The sequence below is a fragment of the Astatotilapia calliptera genome, chromosome 7 (genome assembly GCF_964374335.1).
Source record: "Astatotilapia calliptera chromosome 7, fAstCal68.1, whole genome shotgun sequence".
Taxonomy (NCBI): Eukaryota; Metazoa; Chordata; class Actinopteri; order Cichliformes; family Cichlidae; genus Astatotilapia; species Astatotilapia calliptera.
The window spans coordinates 61,261,158-61,279,124 of record NC_137428.1 but is presented as its reverse complement, the minus strand read 5'-3'; the positions used below and the strand labels follow the sequence as shown (position 1 = coordinate 61,279,124).

Below are 17,967 nucleotides of genomic sequence, written 5' to 3'. Positions count from 1 at the left end.
TTTGTCTCTGAGCATCTCTCAGTGACTACGTGTGGTTTAGATGACATCCAGAGTGCATCTGTGTTTATATTAAGTCTTCATTGTGTGTGTGTGTGTGTCCACCGGGTGAATGGCCGGCCAGTGTCCTGCGCTGCCTTCTCCGTATCAACTTGTGAACTGAACCGCCGAGGAAATCAAAGGGAAGTTTTATTTTTTTTTTTTTCATCGGGCATTTCATGTTCTCACTGATGAATGTGTTTATTGGCTACGTAATAAGAAGCAGTTCCGGTTGGTTAGTCAAATTATTCAACTTTATTAACCTTAGATGAAATTTGCTATGCAGACCCAAACTGGTGTAACGTGCAGAGAGTATAATGCTGGAGGCTAGCAGGGTTCAATAATGATTACAGCTCTAATATAATGGAACTGAAGTGGTTAGAGAAAGAGAGGATGGAATACATATATGTGCTTAAAGGCTGTAGGTAAAATAAAATGAAGGGGCATTGGGTTATTGTGTGTAGTCAAGTAGTTTATAGACCTATCGAGTTTACAGTCTGCACATGATGAGGGGGATGAAAGTTACATGACGGGGGAATGCGGGGGGGATTTTGATGACAGTGATGAAAATAGCCCTAATGCTCAGCAGCTATGTGTGCATGAGCAGGCCTCTGGGGTTTGTGTTTATCATTGTACACGTTTGTGATTTGGTGCGCTATGTGTTTATCAGCTGTACTGTCCTCCTTCCTCGCTCTGTGAGGCTGACTGCTGGAGGACCAGGGGTGTCCAGTGTGTTGTGAGGCCATGATGAAAGATTGTGTTGGGAGTTGGAGGTTGACACAGAGGGTCAGAGAAAGAAAAGGGGGGTTGGTGGCTGGGTGGGTGGGTAGGCGGGTGCTAGATAGGGCTGCATGGCTGGTGAGGTGGTAGTGGGGGTGGTGGGGGAGCCAGGAGGGGATAGGGAGGGGTAATAGAACCACTCCAGTGCTCTCACCTGGAACAGCTCAACCTTGGGCTGTAATTACTAACCATACATTCCACTTTTGGGGTGACATCTCCCTCCTCTTGGACTAATGGAGGGGAATTAGAGGGGATCTTAAAAGTCAGAAAGAGCGGGGGAGTTGTCCCCTTCTTCACTTCTTGGGCAAGAAATACACGGTAACCGCAGGAACAGGTGCACTCATCACATCAGAGATGGTCAGGAGTTTGAAGATGTCTCTCAAATCTGGCCACTCTTTGCTTTCTTAGATACACATGCATATATTAACCTCCTAAGACCCGAACTGTTTCACGGCATGCATTTTTAATTTCTCTTTGATATTTGGGCTGATTGGGACCCGATGAATGTAAAAACAAAGAATTACCAGATTTTTTTTTCTTTTTACCTAATTTTTGTGTCTGAGAAAAATGAGAGCCACATATGAGGATATTCATTTACAATTTTGATAGAACAAAAGCAGTATAATGTCCTCGTAAGTGGATATCAGGCCCTTGTAGAGCAAAATTGAGTATTTTGGTCTAAATAACCCAAAATGTGATGTCCATGTATGTGGACGCCAGGTTCTAGGAGGTTAAAGATTTGTTTTGGACTAATATTTGGACTAGAGCTCAAATAATTAGTTGACAGTCAAATAATTTTTCTGTTGTTTATCAAATACTACTTTTTCTTTTTTTTAACTAAGGAATTCATCTCACTGTGAAAAATAGAATAAAATGTGTGAAATATAGAATATGAATATCTGTTTATGTATATCACAGTTATGTTGAAAAGTGAAATAGATGGCGCTTATTAACTTATTGTTTTTAGAAACATACTGCATGTGTTATATAATATCTATAGTAACTGGGATGAGATGGGCACGTGGGATAAAGCCGTGTAACAGTGCAGTGTCGGGTCACATGAAGGTGATTGTGGCAAGTTGTTACAAAATCTACAAATTTCTAAACGCTTTACCAACTAAAATAAATCAAACAGAAGACAGAAATAAACAGCAATAAACATAATAATAAAAACCATACTTATTATGTTTATTAATTGCCTCATAAATAGCCCAAATGCAATTTCAGTTAAAAACACCTTGTAACTCAATGATGAGTTTGGGCGATATGTACTCTGTTCATAATCATGTTTTTTCTCTCTCATGGTCTTTCGAGCAGCTCTGGAAAAGGGGATTGTGGGAACCCGACATGTTTACCCACAGGTCTTGTAATGATCTGAACCGACTTCTGTTTGCCCAATTGTACTGCAGAGCTTATTTTAGTTAAATGCCTCTTTGGATGCAGATCAAGAGAGGGAAGGAGCAGGCGGCTCCGTTTGCCAAATAAACACGTTTACTGACGAGGCTGGTAATGATCTCATTACATTGAGCCAATACACCTGTGTACGAGGGGGATCCAGAGAGGGGCAGTGGGCCAGGGAGGACAAACAAAGCGTGAAATCACTAAATCACACTCATTATTGGGGGATATCAGTAGGGCCAGGATCCTAATGTACCATGAAGAGCATTCACAGCTTAATGGACATTTTACACATTTTTATGCATTTTATACATTACAGTAAAACACATTTTCAACAATAGCTGAGCCATGTAGTGCATTCTTGCTACTTTATAAAGCTTGAGATTGAACATAAACATATTCAAAGAAACTTCCCCCCCCCATCTACAGACTCTTCTCTGTAAACCTCTGCAGCTACTACATCTGTTTAGACAGAAAAATCTGGGTGAGCATCACATCCAAGCGGGCCTGCCGCGCGCTGTAAAACAGCTTATGGCGTTTGTCGATCCACCAGCGCAAAAGAAACCCCTGTCTGACCTCTTGTCATGTTCCACCATCAGCATACAATGCTGAAACAGGCTCCCTTTGTTGTACACCTGACCAGGAACTAATTTCGTCGCGGCCCTCTCCACCGGTAACACGGGCAAGAGGGCGGGGAGTCTCTGTTACAGCAACGCCACACTCGTTATTTCACAATTAATGTCAAGCCCTTGTTATTTGTCATTGCAAATACATGGCTTCGGCGCTGCTGCTGTTGTCGCTGCCATATTCTAATTTGTTCCCCATTATGGAAAACACTGGTGTCGATTAATTTCACTTTCATGCTTTGTACACACAACCAGTCGGTGTGAGGTGTTGTTGTTTACCAGAAGCCAGTAGTCTTGTCCAATTTATAAAGACCGGAAAAAATGCCTTTAAATGAAGCTGCGTTTGTGGGGAAAAAAAATATAAAAATCATTTCGCACACATCCGTATGATTTTTATCAATTTTAAAAGCAGTGTTCAGATTATGCCGAAGTGAAAACGCAGACACTTTGCGTGACACTCAGAAGTTACGCTAACATTTATTTTCTAAAGCCCGCCGCCGCTCATTTGGATTCAAAGCCTATTTTTACCCCACCAGTCACTCTGCTTGTTTTTTCTGTCATGCTGTTTTTATTTTCATTTCCATTTCCTGTGAGTGAAATGATCTCCGCTCACAGTCACAGTCCCCTCCATTACACCTAATAAGGTGTCATATAATTTCATTCCATGCTTCACTTGTCAGAAAGGGCTTCCAATCCCACTCCAATTTTGAGTTTTAATAGATATTAGTCCTTAATGCTCTCCTCACAATTAGGCCTCCCAGTTTTGCTCTTAATGAAAATCAGATTAAGACATATAATCTAATTACAGTCCATATTAATCCACCACCCGATACACTCTGCCTACTGCTCTGCCACTCAGACCCTCTTGCCACAATCAGTTATTGAGCCTTTCACTTTGTCAGTCAGGACTCTCATACTGCATGTGGATAAGTGTGTGTGTGTATATATGTATATACATACACACAGGTTTGCATATAGAAGTAGGATTAAAAATATGACATGACTCTGTGCTCTTGAACTTTTCTGTGACACATGAAGGGTAGTAAATGTCAAAGGAAATAAAAATACGGTGAAGGAAAGAAAGTTAATCTCATAAATTAATTCAACCTACGGGATGAAATGACCCATTTAGACTTGTAATTTAGAAATGAACTTCTCTCCCTCTATCTTCAGTTTTTGTCAGTTTTATCGTGACTACATGATTTGGATGGAGCCATGAAGTAGTCTTGGACTGATAAATTCTGCGCATATCGGCGGACCTCGTTTCATGGGAGAAATGTCCTTATCAGAGGCCCTTTGATGTGCCTGAAATATCACGCCAAGGTTCAGTGTGAATGTCATGTCTGTTCGATTGCTCATTTAGTTCAGTTACGACCCGTGTTTTCATAATTACTGCCGTAATTTTTAACGTAATTAACAACAGCCTCCGTTTTTCTGACTCTATGCGAGCGGCGATACCTCATTGAGAGTTGGCGGTCAGATCCAAAACTTTATCTAAGACGAGAGGAAGAAGTCGCGAACCACAATAATTCAATCAGTTTCATCACTTCAGAGAGAAATGATTAACTCCACTAGACTGGGTTACTCAATGAAATAAATTATATGAAAAAATTGATGGGGATCTGAAGTTATCTTTAGAAAAAAAAAACCCTCATCTTTGAGGCATTGCTTGCCTGTAGACTTTTTCTCATGTCTATATCTCCCTGTCTTCCTGTCCGTCTGTCTCCCATCTCAGGCTTTGAGACAGCCAGGTCTTTTGCTCTTCATGGCGCCCATGTGATCCTGGCTTGTCGAAACCTGACCCGTGCCAACAAGGCGGTGAGCCTCATTCAGGAAGAGTGGGTAAGTGACAGTCTAAGTAATCCCCTGTTTTCTTGGAGCTCTAAAAGCTGGAAAGTGTGGTTAAGTTACAACATCTTTCTCAAACAAAAACAAATCCTATAAAAAGACGCCAACAATAAACCGACTTATAGTAACTTCCTTATTGAGGTTTAGACAGAATAAGCTGTTAAACATCAGTGAGCCACACTCGTGTATTAGTGAGCATACATGGACTGGGATTTCTGTAGTGCTTTTCTGGCCTTACCAATCACTTAAAGCACTTTTTTACCAAATTTAAACCAAATTCTCACCCATTCACACACAAATCGCAGTTGCACTCCCTCCGCAATGGATACAACTTCAGCTTCAGTATCTTGGCCATGTACACTTGATATTTCAGGCTTCCCGGGATGGGGATCAAAACAGTCCGAAGCACACCAAAAAGGGCTTGTCCGTGGAAAAAAAATGGTCCCAAACCAAAAAACCTATTGTTGTTACACCGACACTACATTTTCAGACTGAGCTTAATTTTTATAAAACATTTGATGTGATATAAGCAAAGCAATTTTTTTGGGTCTCGGTATATGCAGAATATGACTAAACAGTAGATAAAACAGTAGAAATAACTAGAACAAATACTAAAATTATTTTTTTTTAAAGTACTAAGATATAGTAAAATATAAATAACTTAATAAATGTACAATTTTGCACAATGTGTGGCAGGGAGCAGCAGGATGATGTTCAATAATACATGTTGTCATTTTCTGTGGAGTTCATACAATAATAACACTGAAACATATTTAAAGAAAATAAAACATTGAAATTTTTCGTTGACTATAAAACTTATTTTGGCTCTTCCCTTATTCTTAAGAGATTGCCTCAGTGGCTGGACCCGCATGTTTGATTTGGCACAAATTTTTACCTCTGATGTCCTTCCTGACACAGCCCCACGTATCCCGCGGATATGAGCCGCCTCCCGGTCTTGAACCATGGGTTACTTTTTGCTGTGGTTTGTGGAATGTACTGTTTTTGTGACATAATAGTTTAAAGAGTGTTTGTGTTAACTGGATGTTTTAGATTATAAAGCTCAAACAAATACGGGACAAGCATAACATTTATAATTTAGATTACTGCATAACCTACCTGTTTAGGGCTCTGCTACAAATAGAGGCCTTTTATTTTATAAGAGTGTGCTTTAAAGCAGCGGTCCCCAACCCCCGGGCCTCGGACCGGTACCGGTCCGTGAGTCGTTTGGTACCGGGCCGCGAGAGTTGAGGCTCAGGTGTGAAATGTATGGTTTTCAGGGTTTTTATCGGTTTTCAGCGTTATTTTGTTATTGTTTTTATCGTTAACTCGGTTTTCCTGGGTCTTTTCACGTGTTATGAATAAATCTTCTTTTTTTCGGTACCGGTAATAGTTTTATTTTGTTGTATTTATCCGCGACACCTTAAAGGCCGGTCCGTGAAAATAATGTCGGGCATAAACCGGTCCGTGGCGCAAAAAAGGTTGGGGACCGCTGCTTTAAAGCTTCAAACCCCGCTTCCACATTTCACAGGAGCAGTCAAATAAACTTCTGAATTAGTCTCTCTTTAAAGCAGTAGAGAGTGTTAAATGGAGAGAGGGAGAGGGAGAAAAAGTGAGAGGGCATCTGATAATTACCTGAGATTATTGCTCTAATATCGCTGCGCTTGTGACATGTCCCCAGATTTACGAGTGTGGGAAAATAAACAAGTGAAATGTGGGTGCTGGAGCAGAAAGAATAAGCCATTAGCACTGAGTTGATTACAGAGAGCAGGACTTGAAGAAGACGGAGAGTGGGTGCTCAGCGTAGATATGAAGAGAGAAGGAGGAAACGAGGGAGAGAGAGGAAAAGCGAGGGGGAGGGAGACAAATGCCTTTGAGCGGGAGTAGATCTGCAGTGTTTAAACTCACCAAAGTCTCTAATTGAAGTATGCCCCTGGGGCTGTCAGTGCTGCTCCACTCTGTGAAATCCAGTACTTTGACTAAATGAGTGAGGAAAAGCTCTGATCCAAGCACCAGATTTTGTTGTCAAATTGATTTTTTTTTAAAGCTTCACACCTGCCACAGAGTTATCCATGTTAGTAAATTAACAAATGGACGCTGCCCAGGATTGCTTTTAAAGAATAAACAGCTGTGACCTATGTGCCATAAATGCTAATCTTCCTTCTTTTTTGGTTGTACATTGGCATGTAGCATATGCAGATTGTCAGCAAAATTAATGACTGAGTTAATAGGGGTTGGTATAGTTCAAATAGAGCTGGAATGGAGAATTAGCATTCCCTAAGCCCACTCTATATTTCCTTTTCAAGGAATCCCCCTTGTTATAGGCTAATGAATAAAAGTCACAATATCAGAATAAATCTTTGCTGCAAATTCCCCCCTCTGGCGACATTATTAATAGATTCAGGAGAAGAATAGAGAGGAGGATTAATCTTTAAGATGATGGATGGGCTGTGCTTACCTTCCCATGCTCCTATGTTAAGGTCATTTTGATAAGAGGGTATATTTTGGGGTCCTCTGTACAAAAGGTCATCATATCTACTTCCAGGTCCCTCTCAGAGTTCCGCTCTGGCTGCCAGGAGTGGAACTGCTGTCCCGATTGCGCAGCACCTCTGACCTCTAACTACCTGCTTACTATTACGCTGTACTTTCTCTTTCTCTGCGTGTGGGCCCGCGTTGCTGTTCAGGGGTGAGAGTGATGGCTCGCTCGCAGCGCAGGGTGGTGTGGTTCAGCGTGGCGCCGTGTACCGACAGTAGGTATAATAGTGGGGTCGCTGATGGATAATGGGGCAGGTCAGAACAGGCAGGAAGAGCAGGGTCGGAGGGCTCATCCTTCCCAGCCAATCATAATGTATTCTCCCAAGAGTGGCTCCTGAACTTCTGCTTCATATTTAACTCTTCAGTCATTAATGCTTTATGTTGTAGAGCTTGTTTGGCACTTTAGTGATTATATTGCTTGTTTTTTTCCTACTTTCTTTTTATTAGTTTTCTTTCTTTCGTTTCTTTTTTTTTTTAAACTTTGTTATTGCTCGTTACTGTTTTCCCGATTAGACTTTAGCAGCGTCTCCTATGCAGTCCTAATCCGAGTTGAAGGTGCTGTTTTCTCTGCCTCTATTTGAGCTGTGAGGTGAAACCCCTCCAGCAGGCTCATTAGGGGAGTTTAGAGTGGCAGAGAGGGGATAAACATTTACCTTATGATTGTGTTTTACAATAAGCCTGATGCTGGTTGCCTTTATAGGGTTCAAAGGGGGCTGTCTTTACTGTGATGAAGCCACAGTAAAACCAAGGGAATAAGCAGCAGATGGGAGCTGGAGGTAGAACAGAAGGACATGGGAAGGCAGAAGGAGAAAATGCACAAGAGTTAAGCATGATAATAAAGATATGCATCAACAGTTATATTTGTGGTGCCAAAATCGTTTGAGTCATGCACACTAGTGCATGTAGACACTATGATGCCACCCACCCATTAAAACTACTCTTTTGGAGCTTTGAGTCTGGAATCTTGTTGTTGTTGTTGCTGCTTTTAAAACTGGATTTGACATTGTTGCTATAGTGAGCATACGTAATTGACAGTAATATTAAATAGGATGGTAAGTCTGATTAAAAACAAGTTTAAAAAGAATATATTTACAGAATAGACTAAACATCAATCGTCCCTCTAATTTTTAATGTGTCTGAGCGAACACACAAACTCCCTGAGCGATCCCTTGGACCACTGTGAGCGACATCAGACGTGTGCACTGTGGTCACGCCACCATCTAATCCATCCAAGTTACATGGTTTATTAAAATAATCAAATTACAGCATTTACATTTATGTTTATGTTAGACTACTTTTAATTAACTGCTTTAGCCCACTTACAATGAAAATGTAAAAAATACTTCAATCATGAAACTGCTTAATGATCAGCTGATCGGCTTTTCTGTCGCGAGTCCGTCTCTCTGGTTTGTTTTTGGCCCACTTTGCACCAGAAAGAGGAAACCAGCGGCTGAACAACAGCAGCACGTTTAAGCTTGATCAGCTGTTGTTAGAATTTATTTATTATTACTTTCTACTCGAGGATCTTTTTCTACGTAGCTGACGCTGGTAACTGTGCAGGGGCGGATCTAGCAAAGTTTAGCCAGGGGGGCCGATAGGGCATTAACAGGGAAAAGGGGGCACAAAGACATACTTTTCTTTCTTATTCTCATTTAAAATGTCTAGCTTTTAATAAATAATTATCCGAATCTTACACCGAAAGTTTTAATTTGATGTAAAATGAATAGAAGTCAATTACTGTATATAGTGACTATTAAGTCTAATATATATACCCTAGTAAGCTATAGTACTTTTTCCTTTGGGAAGGTACCATCTGTACAGTCTGCAATTTTGTTGAAGAAAGATGTTGAATCTATTTAATATTTCTTGAAAAATAATTGATTTCTGTGCATTTTTTTTTCACACTGCATCAAATTAAGGTTGGTTACGTCGATTAAGCATCATGAGGTGGAGCGTGAGGGGTGGTTCCCTATTTTTTATTTATTTATTTTTGTTGTTGCTGGGAGTTGGAACCCTATTAGTTAGGTTGCTTAATATTTACGCTAAGTACTCTTTAAAATACCAGAATAGGGAGGATGGTGTAGGTTTAAGTTTATTAGATTGATCAGTATTGCTGAACTATAAATATTTTTTTTTTGCATATAGGTATAACAGAATAGCTTTAGTGTAGTTGTTGTTTTAAACTTGAGTATGAACTTATACAAAATGCAGCAAGATATTTTTTAAAAAACAGTTTTATTGATTAAAACACACTATATCGGATTCATATCGGTATCGGCAGATATCCAAATTTATGATATCGGTATCGGTATCGGACATAAAAAAGTGGTATCGTGCCATCTCTAGTATTGTCATCTAAGTTTCTCCAGGGAGCCTCGTTCAGATTTTTAAGCACTGCAGCTCTTGGCCTTTGCCTGACGCTTTAACTATATGCATTCTTTTCAATAGCCTTTTACCTACCCATCTCCTATTCCCCTCACAGTGTAAAGCAGGTTAAGTTGCTGGTTAACAACCAAAGTGTTGTCTGCATACCAGAGATGTATTTTTCCTGATTGCCTTTAAATTTATGCTTATCTTTGATTCCAGCGTCTCCCTCAGAGAGCTGTAATGGACTCCCCTGAGATGTAGACCACTGCTTGGTGGGCCAACCAAGGCCCTCGGCCCCTGAGTAGAATATAACATACACACACGTGCGCCTAGGTCCTTTTTTGTAACTTCTTTCCTTTTTTTTTTTTAAATCTAAAATGCTCATTTCCCCCATTGCCCCTCTCTACAAAACATGCTAATGAGATGCTTTGTAAGGGCGTTAATTAGCGAGTTAGTCACTGATTGCTGTGCTTGTTTTTGTTGTGTGTGCGCGTCAGGATGGGAGGGGTTGGGGTGGTGGGGTGTTAATATGGCTGTGTGCCGCTGAGGAGAGGTTCTGTCAGGGTCTGCTCTGGAACCAATTAGGCTAAAGCCTAGTGTCCACTGAGGCTGCTGGGAGAAAAAAAAGCCTGCTGCTTGCAATGTCAAACAGCAACATTAACACAGGCCAGAGAGGAAGAGCAAGACAGGCAGAGAGCTGATAAGCAGCGGTCATTTATACAGACAGGCAGACAGCCTAAAACACAGACAGTCCTTCACTGAATATGAAAATCAGGCAGAGAATGCACTCGTACCCCTCTACCCTCTACCATGGAGTGCTATCTTTGCCATTGTTATCAGTCCTTAAGATCTATAGATATATATGTATATATGCCTTTTTTTTTGCGGGCTGCTGTAGGATAAATTAAGATCCGAATCAATGGCACAGAATGTTCCTTTCCAAGCACCAGCTATTTCAGGTGGAGTAACTGAATTTTTTGTTTTTTTAACAAAGTGGAAATGGAAAATGTTTTAAAAGGCAGACAGGAAGAAGGCAGTCCAACCTTGATGTGAGTACATAATGCTGTGTTCCCATGACTTCCCGATGCACCATCTTACCGAGGCACACTGGCTTCTTCCTGCTGGTGGCTTATGATTTATAAGATAATGCCACATGTTTATGCGTCATGGCCTACATACGGCAGTATGAGGTGGCAAAGTTCTACACGAGTCCCACGTTTGTTCTAGAAATCTTCCCTGCATGACTCTGTGTGTTGGGATACATGCAGGGTTTTCAAACCCTTTGCCGTCACCCCCACTCTACCTTTAACCTGAATCACACCGGTTTGGAAATTTGTGTGCGTGCCTCCGTGTGTCCATTTGCTCAGTGCATAACCTCCTGTGTCAGTCTGACAGGCCCTGTGCCCCGCTGGCCACCATGACATGCCACGCTATAGCCCGGCTTCTCTCTTTGGGCCAACATGAACTGACACTTGTGAAATGCTGACCTGGTCCGTCGCAGACCCTCCAGCGCCTTAGGATGCTGCTCTTTTAGTCAGTGTTCCTCACTTCTCCCCTCACTTCATCATTCCTTTATTTTCCCTTCTTTTAGAAGGGTCTCAAAAGTCCCTTCTCACTCACCTTTCAGACCCCTACCAGTTTTTCCTCCTCTTTTATCTTCCTAAATGATTAAGGAAATTGCAGCCCATTTCCCAGGTCAGTGAGCAGGGCTGGAGCACTCTCTTCTGCTCCCAGAGTAACCAGTATATCATAATTAATCATTTTCAAATCCTCTATCTTGCAGATGCAAGTTCACACTGGTACACTGGTATCCCCACATCAACCTCTTCGGGGAGGATGCCGATTAAAGATGAACATATCAAGCAAAAATACTGCTCATATATATTTTCTTTTTTTTCTGGGGAGCTACAACATGTATAGATGTGTGCACTTTGCTAGTTTTACCTAATTTTGCCAAGTGGACTTTATTTTATTTTATTTTTTTTACTGAAGGAGTTCTGTGCACCTGTAGTGGTCTTCGCATTTGAAAGTTTATTCAATTTGTAAAAAGCATGAAATCTCACCGCACAACACACGTTTTACTGGTTAGATTGTTAGCAGGGTTATTATTATACTTAGTTTAAGTTAAACTAGATATGAAAAACAAATAAAAAAAAAAAACTACAACTTAAAAAAAGATGGAAACTAACTGAAACTAAACTGAATTAAAAATAAAAATTAAATAATATTAATAAGAAATACAAATTTATAACTGTGGTTGTTAACAACACGTCCTTCTACTTTTTTTGTTATTCAAAGGTTAGCTTATAGGTTGTAAAGCAATATGACCACATGTTGATTTAAAAAAAGTAATGCAAAATATTTGAGGAAAAGAAGTATTTGCAAAATATGTTTAAAAAAAAAAATTAAAGACAGAAATAGACAATCATGACCTTCCCAACCAGTGCCAGCAGCTGGGAGACCTAATTCCTCCAGCTTGTCCTGTCTGTCCTGGCTCTCCTCCTGCTTTTAGATGCCCAAAAGACCTCACCTGGGAAGCCCTTATGACAGATGCCCCCTCAGCTGGCTCCCTTTGATGTATAAGGCTTTACTCTGAGCTTCTCCTGAAATGCTGAGATCCTCACCGTATCTCTCAGGGTGAGCTCAGACACCTTTGGAGGAAGCTCATATCCACCACTTATTCTATCAGTCTGTATCCACAGCTCATAGCTATTCGTGATGGTAGAAATGTAGATGGACCAGGAAATGAACTTTTCACCACAATCCACAGCATCTGCATCCCTGGAGATGCTGCACCAATCTGTCTGTCATCTCCTGCCCCATTCTTTCAATATGTGTGTGTAACACTGGGAGATACTCATTTTCTTTCTCATCTAGAAATGAGGCAATTTCTTCAGTGTGGGGTTTTGCTTACATATCACTGTTGGAGCTCAGATAAATCCAACGGAGATTGTTGCTGGTGATGTCAAGACTTGTACTTAAATAGCCCCTTAGGTTGTCTCCGGACCATAGCAACATTACACCTGCACCTCCCTCTGCTCATCCAATCGTCTCCTCAGGTGCATCCACTAAATCACCGAGGTAGAGGTGGTTCTCTTTTATTTCCAGGATTGTACAAATCGTTCTGTTTCTTTGCATATTAGCAGCATGAATCTGCCTCTCCAGGGAGAACTTCTCATCTCTCTTTATTTGCTTATTTGCTTGTTTTCTACTTGAGCGCTGCCTGCGAATTAGGATCCCCAGTTCCCTGCCTTTAACTACTTTCTACTCTAGCTTAAGAGCAGAAAGGATGGATTGAATGAAGGTGCACCCATGATATGTAAATTTGATGAGGAGACCCCCCCCCCCCCCCCCCTTTTTAACTCAAATTTATTCCCCAGCAAGTGACCACACAGGGCTAAGGAACAGCAATAAGAGTTACTGTAATATACCACTGAGGATTTCTTTGCATTACACAGGTGACGGTTCTAGTTTAGCTTGTGGGAATACTAAAGGAGGCTTTGTGTAGTAGAGACTATTAGTACAACAACCTTAAGAGTTGAATATCTTGAAGTTTTACAGTAGACCAGTGTGTGATTGTGCATCTTTGCAATACGCTCCTCAGGTTCAGTATGTATGTGCCCTCACATGAACAGTGCACACACACACATTTGCATGGTGTGTATTTAAATGCTTAATTATGCATTTTGCATAGCTTTGGGACATGCATCACTCTTCCCAGACTGCTAATAAAGTGACCAGGGAGATGGGGAACCTAAATGAATCCTAAAGTGCCTGGCTTGCATTCCTCACTCTCTCCCTCTCTCTCCCTCAGCGCTCTGCTTAGTTATTCCAGCCCACCGTGAAAAGCTGTGTGCCGCTCAGCTCTGTTCCTCCTTATGTCTGTCTGCCGTAGCCAGGTGCTCTGTCTCCTGAAGAGGTGTGGCCTGCTCCTAATTGCCTGGACCACAGTGAACTATGGGCAAATGCTTTGTGTGAGGGAGCACCATGGAGGAATAATTTTGAATAAATCACGTAGTTAGCCGGTTGATATTTTCTGCTAAATAAGCACTTCAGCGGGCGTCTCACAAGGAGGTGTGAGCGTTAGAATGATGGGTCACTTGCCATAGGTCATGTTGGGGAGGATTTAAATGATTTAAATGATGTCACTGCCACTGAAGGGGACGGGTTCAGGAAGGATGTGTAAGGCAGCACCTCTTTGTTGTTTGAACCTGACAGATTTTCATCCTTCTCTCTTTCACTTTTCCCTCTGAAGGAGGACCCATTGCCCTGGGATGAGGGCTTCTTATGATGAGAGAGGTGAGAGGTTGCCTGGATCTCTTTCCCTCTTTCTCTCTCTCTCTTTTTCTGTCTGCCAGCAGAGAATGTTATTATTGAAGTCTGAGAAGTGCTGACCACAGAGAGACACGTCCAGCACACACTCTGTTTTAAATCAAGAGATGAGCCAATTGTAATAGACTGCAGTCAAATAGACCGAGGCTTAGTTGACGTCTGCCAAACAAGCAAGCATAGTAATGTCGAGTGCAGGAGCCATCTGGCAACGGCCTGTAACATTTATCTGCCATTACCCTGAGCTTTTTTAGCATTTTAGCACAGTTTGAAATTAGCATAGGCTCTCAGATCCCGAGATAAAGTTCATAGGCGATGCAGTAGGCTAATTACATGTAATTCTGTGTTTGATGTCTCTGTGAGATTGAAATTGTCGGATGCTGTCTCTTGTCATCATGAGATGGGAACCTAATGAGTGTATTCTGTGCCCTACAATGTCTGGTTGCATTTCGCATATGAGACAGAGGAGGGGGTGAAAACGGAGAAGAAGGAGATTGTAAATGTTAGTAGCGTGTGTCGGTTGAGAAGGACATTGGGATTTGTTCACTAATGAACAGACAAGTGTGTCATAACACGTCAACTGCTGGGATATCCGACTGTTCTGACGCTGTAAGTTACAAATTTCAAAGTCAGGCTGGTCGTCCATCTCCACTTTCCACAAAGCACTCCGAAATAAAAGGATGACGTTATTACAGCTGGATGAGACTGGAACCTTTTAAAGATGTGCCTTTAAAAAGCAATACATACCTGCAGCTCTGTTATTTAATTTCTCCACAGTCAATATATGCAGTTGGATTTTGATGCTGAACTCTGCGTGTCATCTTTTTTGACTGTGCAAAGTGTTTTCTGCTTATATGGTTGTGTTTATAGGGTATATTCTGCAGTCTGGTCTCATGGAATGATACCAGTGAACTGCTTCAGGCATCCGAATAATCCTGCCCCAGGCACAGCTATCATTATTTTCTGGGAAGTCGTTTGTGTGCATGTGTGCATGTGCACATGTAAGTATGTATGTCTGCGTGTTTGTATGTGCTGTGACACGGAGTTAACACTGGTTTACAGCTTAATCAGTCTGTGTAACTGGATGCATATTTATCAGAGAGAAAATTCATGCTCAAAGAATTAGACCTTAGCCCATACATCATTATCAAACACACACCCACCCACACATGCATGCCCTTCAACACATACACAGACACACACACAGATCCACATTTCATTAGAGAGGCAGATTCAGGCAGCAGTAGATTAAAAACAACGTGTGTTTTTACAGGTCCATAAATCAAGCGCGGGACGAGGGGGATTCATTTAGAGAACACCAGAGTTGTGGCGTAGTTGCCCTCACGTGACTAATGCTCAGCTGCGATACTTTGATACACTGCCTTTTTATTAGTTTCATTCTCTCTTGCCCCATATCAACGATTATCTCTCAGCTCACATCTGACTCGTGGTCTACGTTATATGTTGAGTTCATTTTGGTGAGGAAAGAGCCAACATTGTGACGCACGATTATGCCTACATACGTGCGTGTGATTAGGCCTACACTACAGCTTTACCAGATTAATTGTATGGCATTGTTTGTGTGCTGTTCACTGGAAAAAGTCAGGTTATGTCCTTTGCTCTCTGCATCCAATGGGAATGTTAGATGATTAGCATCTAACATTTGGACTGCTCAGACTTACCTCTGTTTAAAAAAAAAAGTTATTAGTGATGCTCTGCAATAAAGGTAACACCCACACATTCACCACCGCTTCATCTGTCATACAGCTATTGTCTCAGCCACGCTGAGGCTTAGCTGTTTGGTCATGTGTGTCTGTGTTTGTGGGTGTGTAGCCCTGATTTTCAGCATGAGTCTGACACACGGGGAGCTAGTGTAATTTCCCCCTGCACTAAAACCCCCAACAAGTGGCACCAGGGGAGAGAGGAGCATATTACAAGTTCAAGCGGCTATGCTTTCCTTTACCTCAGAGAACTACAAGCGCTCCTGACCTGTGACCAGGCATAGCCTGTGTGTGTGTTTGTCTGTCTGTGTGTGTGTGTGTGTGTGTGTGTGTGTGCGTTTGTACGTTGAGGGAGGCTCAAAGGTGTCTGAGCTACCTTGCTGTTCTTTCAAAGTGTAAAGCATTTATTAGGGTCCAGACCTGTTTGGGGGGCCGCAGGGCAATATTATTTCATGTGTTCCAATTGAGGTGTGTGTGTGTGTGTGTGTGTGAGAAAGAGAGAGTGTGTTTTCTGTGCAACTTTTTAGATAACCAGCTCTATATAGGAGGAGGCTAGAAGGTGAACAGGTTTGGTAAATATATCAAATAACTCTGTAATAAAAACCCGCTGTAAACCAGTGAACACAGTTTGACCTTTGAACTCCAGCTCCCTCGGTCACAGTGCTATATGTAGACCACATGAAGCTCTGCTGATTAATTCTGCTGTGGACCATGAGGAGGAAGTATGTGTCTCAGACTTTGGCTTGAAACTTTTCTGTTCCATCTAATAAAGTGTATTAAGGAAACTGTGAAACCTTTCTCTCAAATAGTGGTGATCCATTTATAACTCAGAGACTACAGTAAAATTAACCACTATGTGTCACGGTAGGTTAATTTAAGTAAATTGAAGAAGACTCAATGAGAATGGCGACCATCTAAAAAGTGGAAATCGGGACATTCCTCTTCTCAAGTCTTTAAACCAGAAGTTTGTCTATGCATGAGTTATGATACAAAAAGAACCCATGAGATTCAGGTTACTGTAGTCTCTAGTGATTGAGGGTGGTGACATATAACCAGAGTCTCCTGACTGAGACTTTTGTGTTTTATTTCAGCCTCTAAAACAAAAACCAGCTCTAAATCTGCTTTGCCGATCTGTAGGGCTGCTGGCACCAGCCACCACTCCAAACCTCCCGAGGAACTTTTTGTTGTTGTTGTTGTTTTATGATGCAGACTTGGTATATTAACAGATTACCTGACAGCACAGCATAATGTGCTCTTAAGTCATTTAACATATTTCTGTGAGATCAGGCTGGTTGGAAAACTAGAAATGTGAAAGTCTGCTTTTGTCTCGCTTCATCTGATGTAACTTTGTGTTAAATCTTTCTTTAGGGTCATTGTGAGCTGCACGTGAGCTGTGCTAGAACAGCTGTAACTTCTGTCTAATTTAGCTTCTCATCTTCTGCTACAGGACATAATGATATGACAGCCCTTTGTCATTCCTACAGGTCTGTTTGTGGGAGCGAACGGTGAGTAGAGATAATTGCTGCCACTCGTTTATCCTGTGAAGGGCACTTCTACATTTTAACCCAATTGCAACTCAATGGATATATAACTCAAGTGTGAGTGTAGGGGCCATGTGTACTTGGATATTTCCTTGGATCAGTTTGCTCCATTCATTTTTTGGAAACCAAATCTCTATTAGGGCTTGAATGAATGATCAACAAGAGCCAACTAGGGCAGTGTAGAAGACTGGACTTATGTGCAAAGGGAGGGAAAAAGTCATGAAAGTAAAGGGAAGAGAGGAAGATGGGGTGAAGAAAGGGAAGCATGGAGGAGTGAGGTGTGGTTACGTGGGGGTAGGGTGCAAGGATGCTCATCTATTACATCGCACAGGAGCCCAGGGGTCAGCTTCAGCAAGACGGATTCAGAGCTATTGGGTTTGGACTCCATCTCCCATAAATCCTGGCACGTGATGCTGATGGATGTGGGCCATAAAGCCTCCCGCGCTGACATGTGGAGAGCAACATGGGAGAACCATGGGAAAAAGTGAGTGCTCCAGGTTAATGTCAGCGAAGCCTGGGAGTGAAGAGGGGATGATGGAGAGAAAGAAAGACCTGGGCAGCGAGAGATCAGAGGTGTAGAGAGGGAGATTGAGAAGAATGAGCAGAAAAAGCCGAGCGTTTGTGGGAACACTGTAACAGAATTTGCTGTGGCATTTGCAGTAATTCAGCTGTCATCATACGGGTTTAAAGCCACGTTGCTTGGAGTGCAGTGGATCGCTCGACAGTGTTTGTATGAGAGAGGAAAAAACATTCACTACTGTGTGACTATAACAGCATTTAGCAGAAGTA

General features: G+C 41.7%; 1 protein-coding gene across 3 annotated transcripts in view; it reads left to right on the top strand.

The window, feature by feature from the left end:
* wwox (WW domain containing oxidoreductase) overlaps positions 1 to 17,967 on the top strand; it is a 135,957-nt gene that overhangs the window by 7,892 nt on the left and 110,098 nt on the right. For all 3 annotated transcript variants that reach the window (XM_026176192.2, XM_026176194.2, XM_080304789.1), the window contains exon 5: positions 4,576 to 4,682. In XM_026176192.2, coding sequence (XP_026031977.2) covers positions 4,576 to 4,682 — 107 coding nt within the window. The remainder of the gene's footprint in view (positions 1 to 4,575; positions 4,683 to 17,967) is intronic.